Genomic DNA, 12,300 nt, shown 5'->3' on the forward strand with positions numbered 1-12,300 from the left:
GAAATATGATGTTGTTCCTATATAATATATGTTTTTTTGTGTGTATACGTATGTAAATATATATATATATATATATATATATATATATATATATATATATATATATTTATATATATACACAATTGTTTATGCTTGCACTTAATTCTGAAATTTATTGTTCTTGCACTAATTTTGATCACTTTCATTCTTTTATTTAAATTGTTGCGGGGGAGGACCAAATATACTACCGCCTTGTTTACTGGCTGTTCGCGATGGTGCAAAACCAAGTAACTTTTGGATATTCTAGAATATTTGTTAAATTAATAATGGAATTATAATAATTGAAGAAGTAAATTGAAATTGTTAATTAAAGAAAATCTCACCTGTCTAATACTCATTGTACATAGAATATATAAAAATATAAAAGAACATTCCGTATAATCGTCTCCCAATAGATTTCTATGGGATAAACCTTGGATCCAGCTTATTGGAACAAATGGAAGTCTTGCTACAATACGCCCATCAAAAATGCTATTGAACATACTCAACAATGCAGTAAAAGCAAATCCTATAGCGAACATCGATTTCATTTTAACTAGTGATAAGTCTCTATTATTATTTTTTAACCTTTCTTCCTCGCGTTCAATTTTCTTCTTCTGTTGTTTATCTAACGAATCACCATGTGCCTCTTTTCTTTTTTCCACTATGTTATTCAAATATAAACCATTATATACATCTTATTTATGTTGTAAAAATAATTGTTTAAACATAAATGACTTACATTTTTTACTTTGTTTTTCTACCTCAGCTTTTAATTTTTGATATTTTTCAGTTCTATATACCATTAACCAGGTCAACCCTTTGAAAAGCAAAATAAATAAGCTGAATTTTTATTATATAACAAATTTTTTATTTAAATTTGTATTAAAGTACATTTTACTTCTTTACCTTCACCCAAAAGAGCTGTGCAAATGCTAATGAATAAAATTAAAACTGTGTCCGCCCACATTATTATATTAATTATTTATCATATATATATAAACTTTTACAAATATTTATTATATTGAATATTCCATAAATTAGGCCTACAGAATACTAACGCAAATAAAGTTGTCAAATAGTTTACAAAGTTGAAATTTACAATGTATTACATTTCACATCAGCTAAGACCTTCGTGCAAATGCATATAAATTATTACAAATATTAATCTGTAGAAGGGGTATTCCGAAAATAGTATTTCACAACCAAACCGATTAAAATGATTGAGTTGAAGTATCAAATATCGTTAGAAACATAACAATCAAACAATTTCAGGAAAATTGGTAATGTGAATGAACGTGATGTAGAAGCAGACGATCCAGTGATAAAAATTGCTCAGTAACAGTCACGTGATAATATCTGATTATTGTACCAACCGTCGTAATTAAATGATTTTTTCCAAATTTGTTATTAATATATAAGTTATTTGAATTAAATATCGGCAATTTTCAGAAAAATTCTATTACGTCTATTTAGAGATACTTTTATGAAATAATAATTTCAAGTAATTTTATTTGTCAATTGACGTTTCCCCATAAAGAATTAAATTAATGTAAGAAAATAACGTTAAATTCGTTAACATTCGACATATGGATTATATTATAATTTAAATTAATAAGATCTTGTAAAGATTAAACATTGTTTACATAAGTAATTGCCAAGTTATTTAATTCTCTGGTTATATCATTCGATAGTTGTTATATTAATATAGATGAATAGTTAATTATTTCTTATTAATATTATACGTTATTAATAAGAATCATTTTGATTATAATTTCACTTTAAAATTTAAATAAATTAATAAAGAAAATTTTAACGTAGTACGTAAATTTGTAGATCTTTTGGATTTTTTAAATTATGCAATAATATGTACATGCGTGTGTGTATATATATATATATATATATATATATATATATATACACCCATATATATAGTAATAACTTGAAAATAAAACATAAAATACAAGTAAATATAACACTATATATATATATTATATCTTTTTCAAAGTATTACTTTCAATTTTATAATTACAATGTAGAGATATTACATTATTTGCTGTCATAATATAATTTAAAATAAAATTTACATGATTTAAAAAATGATATCTGCTTGCCGTCAATAAATTGTAATAATGCTTAATAAAAGAAAATCGCTTATTATAAAGGAATACTTTATTTATAATTGTATTCTTTTTCAATTGTTATTTCCTATCTGTTAATAATGCATTAATATTATTTTATGTTAATTTTTCTTGCTACGTATTAAATATAGTCAAAATGATATATTAAATATAATTTGTCAAAAAACTATATGAGTATATAAAATTTTACAATAAAAAGTATACGATCATTAATGTTTTAAAGCGATAAATATATAGTACCAAATTCTTTTAAATATTCGTATCTCGTTTGATTATTCTTTTGATAATTATGATAATGTTTGAGATATTTTTACATTATTCTTGAATCATTCCATCTTGATTTAAAAAAAAAATAAATAAATACTTTAATACAATTTTATAAAATCTAAAGTTATATATGGATTTACTAATTATTTGTAAATACTAAAATTTTATATATTACCAATATATTTAATATCTCTAATCTATATTTTAATTATATGCATCCTTAAAGATCAAACATTATTTGAGTATGAAAAGAGAAAATGAACACATATGATATATTTTACAATAGTATGTAATAAGCTGATTATTTCGAATGTATTTTAATGAAATTAATTTCTGATTATATGTGTATTATTTGATAAATTGAATGTCCGGCTTGAATGTAATTAATTAATAAAAAAATAGATTATACAATTCGTATTTAGAGACAATATTATGTAAGTATATTGAAAATTGTTGATACTGCATAAATTTAATACTTATATTTATATTCATGTGAATATATTAATATATTATTTAAATATATTGTTTATATATTATAGTACAATATCAAAGAACGTTTGCTTTATAAAATTTTCTTATAAGCCTTAGCTTAAGAGAATAACTTTACAGGAGTTGAAGAATATAACAAATATAACAAAATTAATGATACTAAGTTTGTAAATTACAAGTAAGAAAATATTTAAGATATTAAAAATTAAATCATTAAAATATTGTTGGATATAAAGAAAACGATCATATTGATAATAATAACTCTCCAATAAAATATAAAATCTATTTACTAATTTAATTACTAACTTATCAACACAATAATACCAGAAATTTGATACGTCTTATCGCTAAAAGTTTCAAAGTCTCTTACACTCTTTATATTTAATTCGGCGATGTATTTTTTGCGACGACATAAATGTATTATAAATACAAGTATGGAATAATTATTTTTAAACAACTTACAAATACTTATACATTATACAATTAAAAATACATTTGAAAAATAATTTGTTTATCTAAGCATAGATAAAATTTAAAAATAAATAAATTTATATTAAAAGCAAAAATTTATTAAAAATATTTAATAAATATACTATTTTAATTCTTCATAAATTATTACTCAAAATCAAACCTTTTTTTACTTCAGCAATCCTTTTCATTTTTATATTTACCTATTGCAACTGATACGATAATTTCAAATAAAATCCTTTATTATTTTAAATACTATAAAACTAGAATTTATAGTTTTTAAATTAATCTTTTTATTTATCCAGTAGTTATTACTTTGTTATTAAAAGAAATTCTTAAATATGTCGATTTAAATATTTTAATTTGGCAATTTCAATATATCAACTTGATTCTTGTAACAAACACAAAAATTATAATTAATAATCTATTTTTTTTTTTTTGTTTTTCTTAAAAAAAGACCAATTGATATATAAATATGATATTTGGTAATATTGATTAATAGAAATGTTTTAATAACAATCCAAAATTTAATGAACTTCAATTTTTCCTGTTTGGATCAAGAGTAGTAATTTGAGATCTATGTACAAGTTACTTTATTTTGACTGTTAAAAAGAATTTATTGAAATTGCAAAGTGTATTGTCTACAAATAAAAATGATTCCTCACTTGATTCACTATTTACATTGATTATAAAATGATAATGAATGTAATATTAAAGATAAGAAATTTCTATAATATTATTATTTACTTATAATCGATTCAAAGAGAATTTTAATGGCTTCATATATAGATTGTTATTTTATTTATTTAATGAATATTTGCATAATCATACATACGCGCGCACGCACACAGAGATATATAATATTGACGTTGTATAAAAATTTTTGCATTCAAATTTCGTAAATAAAAATGTGTTTATGTCGAAATTTAAATTATAAACTTTATAACGTACAAGATATATTGTCAATTAATAAATCCTAAATGAGTCTATAGATTTATAGATAGATAAAAGAAATTTCACTAACGATGTGAAAAATTAGCATAAAAATATAAGTATAAGTATAAAGTTAATCTTGAAGATTTCCAATTTATTCGATTAAAGTTAGTTTAGAATACATTCACCAAACCGGATAGATCAACATCACAGAATTCTAAACATCTCTTTAGCCATATAATAGCATCGAATTAAAAAAAAAAAAAAACAAGCTTTAATAATAAAAAAGATTTAAATATTTACAAAATTAACGATAAATATTAGCATCGCGCAAAGGATATTTATAAAAGTATATTGCTATTTTATTTCTTTTGATAAAGTTTTGCAGTCATCGCAAGTGCAAAATACAAATATATATGTCAAATGATACCAATTAAAAGATTCATAATCTTCTCAAGTGTTGATTTACTTTTGTATTTGAGATATCAAAGAGAATAACATAGTTAGTATAAGCTCGCCTTATCCAATGCTTATTATGAAATAGAATATTACGATAAAAACATTTTGATCACTGTTTCTGGTATGAAAGTTTCGTTGTTTAACAAATATTGCACAAAGTTCAGCAATGGAACAAATTGCAATCATATCGTTTTTATATAAATTATTTTTAATTTAATAATACAATAGTGCAATATATAGACGTAGCGGCAATGATTTATACACTTTAAAATTTAAATAAACAGGGAAAAAAAAAAAAAAAAAACAAATACTTTAAACATATTGAAGGCATGCGCAAACTATTCATAGAAAATTACTCACTTGCGCAACGCAAAGAAAGCTGCACCAAAGTAGTTTTTCGATTTTATTAGAATATCTTGAAGGAGCCGCTTCGTAAATTGAATTCAATAGAATTTTCTAAAGCGATAGACTTTTGCAAAATAATCGGCATTTTTTGCTATCACGCTCTTATTTATTATTATTATTATTATTTTTTATCTGCTGCAAAATTGACATATTAAAGTCCTTTGCAATATCGGGGCGAGTTTACGCGATATTTACGCGAGCTTTGTTAATAGAACAAATTTAAGTTCCTGGTGCTGATGGATCGATTTTAACATCTTTATAATCGTCGAACTTTCTCTCGCGGATGCAAACAATGTAATATAGGATTGGTCGATAAAATTCATCGAAAATCGGTAAAGTGTAGAGCAGTGGTACAGGTGTTACTGTGTGGAACTTGATTGTAAACTAGTAAGAGTATGTGTAGATAGTTGAAAATAACTTTTTTTAATAAAATGGGTAGTGTTGATACCGCTGTTAAAAAGTACTCCGAAAATGGTTGCATTGAGCTGATGAATGATAACAACGAGGAGGAATATGGGCAAAATCTTAAAATTCTACCGACGAACGACCAAGTCAACGAATTGCAAACTATTTTACGGGACAAGTGAGTAGATACTTCAATTCTAACCCTAATGCTTTTCTATGCAATATGTCATATATTAATAAAGCTTAAGCTGTATATAATCTTTATTAATTTCAGGACCACAACGAGAAGTGACTTTAAATTCTATGCAGATCGATTGGTAGTTTGCTCATTCGTTAAATTTTCAATGAACTTATCGTAAATTTATGCTCATTCTGTATTTCTCGTTATGCTTAGATAAGGTTAGTAATTGAAGAAAGCTTGAATCAACTACCTTTCACAAAATGTGTTATTACAACTCCAACTGGTGCAAAGTACAAGGGGCTAAAATACCAAAAAGGTAACTGTGGTGTTTCCATTGTCAGAAGCGGAGAAGCAATGGAACAGGGTCTAAGAGATTGTTGTCGCAGTATACGAATTGGTAAAATTTTAGTTGAGAGTAATGTTGACACACACGAAGCAAAAGTTGTTTACGCCAAATTTCCAGATGACATTGCAGAGAGAAAAGTTCTCTTGATGTACCCAATAATGAGTTTGTATTGGTATTAATGTTTATTAATTTGTTTAAGATAATTATCATTAATCATTTCAATTTATATATATCAGGTACTGGAAATACTGTAATAAAAGCAATAGCTGTATTAAAAGAACATAATGTGTCAGAAGAAAATATTATATTATCCAATTTATTTTGTACACCTTTTGCAGCCAAAACTCTAGTCAATGCATTTCCCAAGGTAATTTATTTACATATGCCTATAATTATTTGCGATATAAGATTGTTTATAAAATGAGATATTAATGTCTTATAGATGAAAATTTTAACGTCAGAGATTCATTCAGTGGCACCAAATCATTTTGGACAAAAATATTTTGGTACGGACTAAACTAGTTTGCCTTTACTAGCTCCAACTGATGGAACAGGGTTCAAAAAGTGAAAAGATCGAACTTAGGTTTTTTAGAAAATAAATTATTACAGGAGAAAGGTTAACAATAATAACTTGTGCAATTGTAAAAATATTGTACTGTAGAGAATTTTTAACATGATTTTTGTTAGAGAATGCAATTGTGCCTTATATTTTTTTATAATCTATATGTTTATTTTAATTAAACATTTTAATGTAATATTTGCATTATTTTATAGCAATAATTTTTTGTAAATAGAAATATTAAACGTATTTGTTGAGGATTATTTTTGCAATTGTGTAAGCCTTATAAATATCTAAATGGATCTTAACATCAAGCATTTATTACAGCAAATATTTAATAGATATTTGTTAACATTTATTCGATGGTATTGAATTATTTTTTATATATCCTCAATCCATATATATATATATATATATATATATATATATATATATATATATATATATATATACACACACACACGCATACAGTTGATGTAGTCTATGTTAGATATTTCCCCTGCTAGTAATTTACTTTCTTTTTTAATATAATTATGTGCAATTAAGTTTTTATTGATCGTGGTAATAATGTTTATAAATTGATTTATTTATTTTTTTTTTCTTTCTTCAAATTTACTATAAATTAATCATTATTTAGACCATAATCAATATTAACTTAATAGACAAAATCAGAATGTAAAGAGTTGTCTTTCACTTCATGTAAATTGTATGAATCATGAAGCATAATTGTACGTTATACAAAATGGTATAACATACCTTTTAGTTGTATAGCATTTTTATTATTTTTTTATAAAAGAGATTTATAGCGAATTATTGTCTATCGATTGTAAGATCACGTGTTCTGAAAATGTTTTAGATAAAAAATATTTTATTTAATAGATGTATACACAAATTAAATTTTCATATTATAACAGAAATATCAATTATTACACTGGACTGTATCACAAATTTAAAAATTGCATAATGTAATTACTTTTAAGTTTTTCAAATATTTACTACTTAAATATTTTTATCTTATTTTTTTTTCTTTCTCTACGCTATGATTACTTGGCATCTTAATAATATAAATAAAATCCCTATTTATTTTTATTATTAACATAAGTGAACATAAAATTTGCAATTGAACTGTATTGGTTAAAAATAAATACCTTATGGATCAATGATATTTCTACCATTGCATAATGATCAAATGATGTTATAATGTTATTGGTCACAATATTTATTTCATTTTTTTTCAACTTATACTTTATGAAAATATTTTATTGATAATTCATATTAAGTGACAACAAAATTTTAACAACAAATGTAAATTAATTAATGTATTATCCAATCAGGAAATTAAATCAAATTTAAATTTGAAAGAAGCATGAACGAACATTTAATATTTAAAATCCACATTTTATTTATGAAAATTAAAGTGACTGCAACATTGTTCTTCAAAAAGATGGTAAAGGATAATGTGAATCGTTGAAAGGCAAAGCTTGAGAGTATCGTACTTTCCATGATTTGATTTCCTGACAAATATTAAATTCTTAAGACTAAATTGAAATTTAAACATTTTTTTAAGTTAGGGTATTGTAACAAAAATAATTGAAAAAATAAAAATAAAAGTTGTAATAAAATTACGTGTTATTTTGTGCATTATTTTTAAACAAACGTTATACTATGAAATAAAAATATTTAGCTTATTTGTTGTTTATTGGTGATTGAAGGAACAAAACAAAACAAAAACAATAAATCTAAAATGTAATTTAGCAGCATATGCTTTAACAAAAAATAAAACTAAATTATCTAATAATCTAATTTAAAGACACTGATGTTAAACAATATTGTTCATTTCAGGCTGTACAGAACGTGGTGTAACGAAGAAATTGATAGTAGACTGACATTTTCATCCGACAAAGAAATATACTAAGATACGGAAGACAAATATATAATGTTGAAATTAATACTTAATAAATCAAGCATTCCTAAAATATTTTCAATGAAAGGAACTTCAACATGTGATTAACAATAAATTAAAAAAATCTTATTAAAAATGAAAACATCAAAATTAAATTTTGTTTATAACGATTAAATATTATATTGTTTTTGATGTTATTAAGTATGATAGTGAGAAATTTCCAAGTTTCTTTTGAGAAGAAAATTGTAGTCAATTCATTAGTTATAAATTTAAGTAAAATAAAACTGTTAATATTACGTTTTATCGTATAAATGTTATTTTTTATAATATGTAACAGTACGGGTCTTTCTCCATTATTATATTTCCTTGGTATAGCTAGTTATGTATAGCTATAGATAACTAGTCATTGGGGAAGGATTCAAACTAGCATAAACTAATAAATATTTTGTAAACAAATGTTAGTAAAAAAATATAAAAAATTTATTTATTATATATAAGACTGAGTTTTCTCATAATTAAAATTTACATTATCTTGTGATTACGTATTGCTCACTTATCTAGATTTTAATTTGTTCAAAATGTCCGAATGTTGGTTTTTTAATGAAATTCGATCATCGAAGCTTTCTTTATTTTGATGCTTGTTAACTTTTCTTCATCCTCTTTGGAATAAAATCTCTTTTGTTAAGCCGCTTTACAATTCTTTGCTTTATAAAAGTATTGTACTTCACAAAATTTACCTTCTATTCCTTTGGCTTTCATCGTACGCAAGATGCCCGTCCAAACCAAAGCTTTAAGTGGTAGTTCTCCTCGATTTTCATTTATATTATATTTTACTCGAAACCTAAATCTACATTCGGCATTTCCGTTCATAATGACTATCCAATTTTTCACCTCTCTCTCTCTCTCTCTCTCTCTCTCTCTCTCCTTAATAATACGAAAAACTGTTTTACCGTATCTACTGTAATTGATATTTTGATCGTTGCTTGTTTAGATTTTTCTGTTCTTTATTGTAAAAAGAAGACCATTTGGGACCTGCACAGGATTACATTATTGAAAGGAGTAATATTTTAATAAGTAATACCAGGGTGTTAAGGAAGAGAAAATGTAGAGCGATGAGAAAGCGAGATCAGATCCCCAAAGAGTAGAACTTTGAACGAGAATAAATACATACATTCTCTTAATCTTGCTCTTTCCGATGACAAGCAGTTATTTAGTGATCAGGATGAATTTATCCTTGACTAGAGGTACGTCAAATGATACAATCTCGAGGAAGACATGATCTAAGCATATTGTATTTAAATATGATAAAACATCTGCATACAATTTGAATTATAATTCAGTCGAATTTCTTTTAATTCTTTTAATTTACTAAGGTAACACATAAGAACCAAAACTACAACTTTGAAGAATTACATTTTACCTATAACCCTATACAATCTTTGGCTACAGGACAATCTCTGGCTTATTTAAATTAAAGACAAGAATTTAATTCTCTGGAAGTCTTCATTGCCATTTGGGGCACTTGGGTAAGAGGAGTAATCCCAACTATTTCCAATAAATCCACGAAGCTCTTGAGCTAATTCTTCAAATCCAGTTGGTATAATATCCAGTAGCAGAAAAAATATTACGATCCTTGCCACCGAAGCTTTTAGTGTTAATCTGCAAGAAAAAGTTAGTAAACAGATCAGAGTTCTCTCTAATATAACCAATCACATTTGGAACAAAGTAGTTCTAAAAATACAGCGGTATTTTTATCGACGTCTGACGTGTTTTATCGTTTATTTTAAAAATTTAAGGACAAAAGGTACATTACAAATTTACAATAGTAACAGAAAAACTATAAAAATACAACCCGAAGCTGTCCACTCACTTTTATTCATTGGCTTAAGAATAAATCATATTGACCTGGATTCCAACAAATCTTTAGACTTGCAAGGATAAAATAATATTTAACTCGTTCGATCGAGATAAATGCAAAGCTTCGCTTCGCCGATTAAACTCTTTGCTGAAGATTGAATTTATAAAAGTCAATGGCTCTCATTCTATCCGCTACTATACTTTGGAATGGACATTTTTTTCCTAGATTGATTCGCATCTATTCCTAGTAATGGTACGACAAATGGCCAAAATTTGTTGAATTTGGTAAACCTCGGTGGGTACTCACTTGGTAATTTGGTCTATCGACTTTGTATTCGGTATGGACGAAGAGACGATGATAATGGAGACGATGATATTTTTTTCTTTTTTTTTCTTTTTTTTTTAATCCCTCTTCCAAAATCCATATCTTGCGAGTACAGAATTGAGAAATTTTATCGAATGCTGTGCCTCGTAGGCCAGGATAATTCACAAAATTCTAGTGAAAAGTATCGATTGGTTTTACATCACTGGCTACACTTCACCACTTCAAAGGCGCACGATAATCAACTTCTCTCCTTCACACACTTAGGAAATCCCAAGAAAATGAGCCGCTACCATCGACACCCTCGGAGGTAGGTACATCGGGAGTGCACACCACCTACTCGTGCCGTACGAATTTGATAAGAAAAAAAAAAGAAAAAGAAAAGAAGCGTATAGGGTGTTTAACGAAATCGAGTTATCCTCTCGATCATCGTCCGACACATCGAAGCTGTGTAAAATCTTGCGAGCGAGCGCACTTTATTTCCTTTTTTGTATATTTATATTGGCAATTTAAATTGCTCATTGGGTTAAAGACATTTTTCGATGTTTAAACCCGGTGGACGGCTCTCTCCTCTCCTCTCTCTCTCTCTCTCTCTTTCAAAAAGGCAACGAACCAATGTTCGACCTTAAATGAATTCTCCCTCTTAAAAAGTAAAGGTACGGTAGATGTGATTAAAAGCGCGCGAATTTCTGAAATGTGCGAGAACATCGAACATCGAACATCGAACAATCGCACGATTGAAGAGAAAAAAAGTTGTTCCCCGTGCCGAAGTGCCGTAAGAATCGTACTCGCCGAGTTCTTCGTGGCCCGTTCGTGTTGCACTCATTGGCATCGGGGTAAGCTTTTTTATCCGCCGGTCGTCATTATCATGCATCGGACTTCGGTTAATTCACTCTGGATCTATTATAATCGGCCGAAGCGAGCGTCGTTTGTCATATTGATTAAGCAACCCTAGATACAACAATTTATTTAAGCATTGCATGAGTAAGGCGATTGAGCGCTGTCGTTGACTTACAAATGCTGGACTCTTATTCGTAGCCGCAAAAATTAATAAAATAATGCTCTTGCGTTAATTTCTTCATAATCGTAATTGATAGCGAAAGAACATGGCCGAACTTATTAATCCAAAAGCTGAATCGAAGGGATTTATATGAAAATCAAGAGGACTCCGATCCTGGTCAAATTTCCTTAAATAAACCAATAATCCGAACGACAAAATTATAATGTAAATAAATATAGTGAAATCGTTATGGTGAAACGATGTTATGGTTAATCTGCATTGTTTTATCGGCTGCAGGCCGACTTGTAATTTATTAAATTTAAAGTTTGCATTGCAAGGATGAAAATCTTTGGACTTTTCGTGTGTATGCGCGTGCTTGTTGCAATTGGCTGATGAAGCGATCGATTTAAGGCCTATCGCATTAATAATGCAATATTCAATTTTTCTTTTACTAAAACTTGGTCATAATTTATTGATTTGTGTATTTTATATTTATTGCTAGGCCGAATGCTTCCCCGACGACCAGCTATCTGGGTTATTAAACTAA

General features: G+C 26.6%; 3 protein-coding genes across 6 annotated transcripts in view; 1 reads left to right on the forward strand and 2 right to left on the reverse strand.

Moving 5' to 3' along the window:
• Positions 1 to 138: 138 nt before the first annotated feature.
• LOC105368799 (transmembrane and coiled-coil domain-containing protein 1) lies at positions 139 to 1,013 on the reverse strand. 2 transcript variants are annotated; one of them, XM_011507928.1, is made up of 4 exons: positions 928 to 1,013; positions 761 to 838; positions 363 to 682; positions 139 to 282 (listed from the first exon to the last, which is right to left on the reverse strand). In XM_011507928.1, exons 1-4 carry the CDS (start codon positions 986 to 988, stop codon positions 190 to 192), a joined length of 552 nt encoding a protein of 183 aa, XP_011506230.1. In that variant the 5' UTR covers positions 989 to 1,013; the 3' UTR covers positions 139 to 189. The 2 variants fall into 2 exon arrangements, with proteins under 2 accessions (XP_011506230.1, XP_011506228.1); XM_011507926.1 differs by having other exon boundaries at positions 913 to 1,013.
• A 4,321-nt stretch (positions 1,014 to 5,334) lies between these two features.
• kri (uracil phosphoribosyltransferase krishah) lies at positions 5,335 to 8,660 on the forward strand. Of its 2 annotated transcripts, XM_011507925.1 has the most exons (7): positions 5,335 to 5,512; positions 5,620 to 5,763; positions 5,860 to 5,902; positions 5,980 to 6,274; positions 6,349 to 6,479; positions 6,555 to 6,618; positions 8,514 to 8,660. In XM_011507925.1, exons 2-7 carry the CDS (start codon positions 5,669 to 5,671, stop codon positions 8,555 to 8,557), a joined length of 672 nt encoding a protein of 223 aa, XP_011506227.1. In that variant the 5' UTR covers positions 5,335 to 5,512; positions 5,620 to 5,668; the 3' UTR covers positions 8,558 to 8,660. The 2 variants fall into 2 exon arrangements, with proteins under 2 accessions (XP_011506227.1, XP_011506226.1); XM_011507924.1 differs by having other exon boundaries at positions 5,335 to 5,763.
• An 835-nt stretch (positions 8,661 to 9,495) lies between these two features.
• The window catches only part of LOC105368796 (SH3 domain-binding glutamic acid-rich protein homolog), a 5,310-nt gene continuing 2,505 nt past the window's right edge, over positions 9,496 to 12,300 (reverse strand). For both annotated transcript variants that reach the window (XM_011507923.1, XM_011507921.1), the window contains exon 6: positions 9,496 to 10,233. The gene's annotated coding sequence lies outside the window, so the exon portion shown is untranslated. The remainder of the gene's footprint in view (positions 10,234 to 12,300) is intronic.

Source organism: Ceratosolen solmsi, unplaced genomic scaffold (genome assembly GCF_000503995.2).
Source record: "Ceratosolen solmsi marchali unplaced genomic scaffold, CerSol_1.0 scaffold1, whole genome shotgun sequence".
Classification (NCBI taxonomy): domain Eukaryota; kingdom Metazoa; phylum Arthropoda; class Insecta; order Hymenoptera; family Agaonidae; genus Ceratosolen; species Ceratosolen solmsi.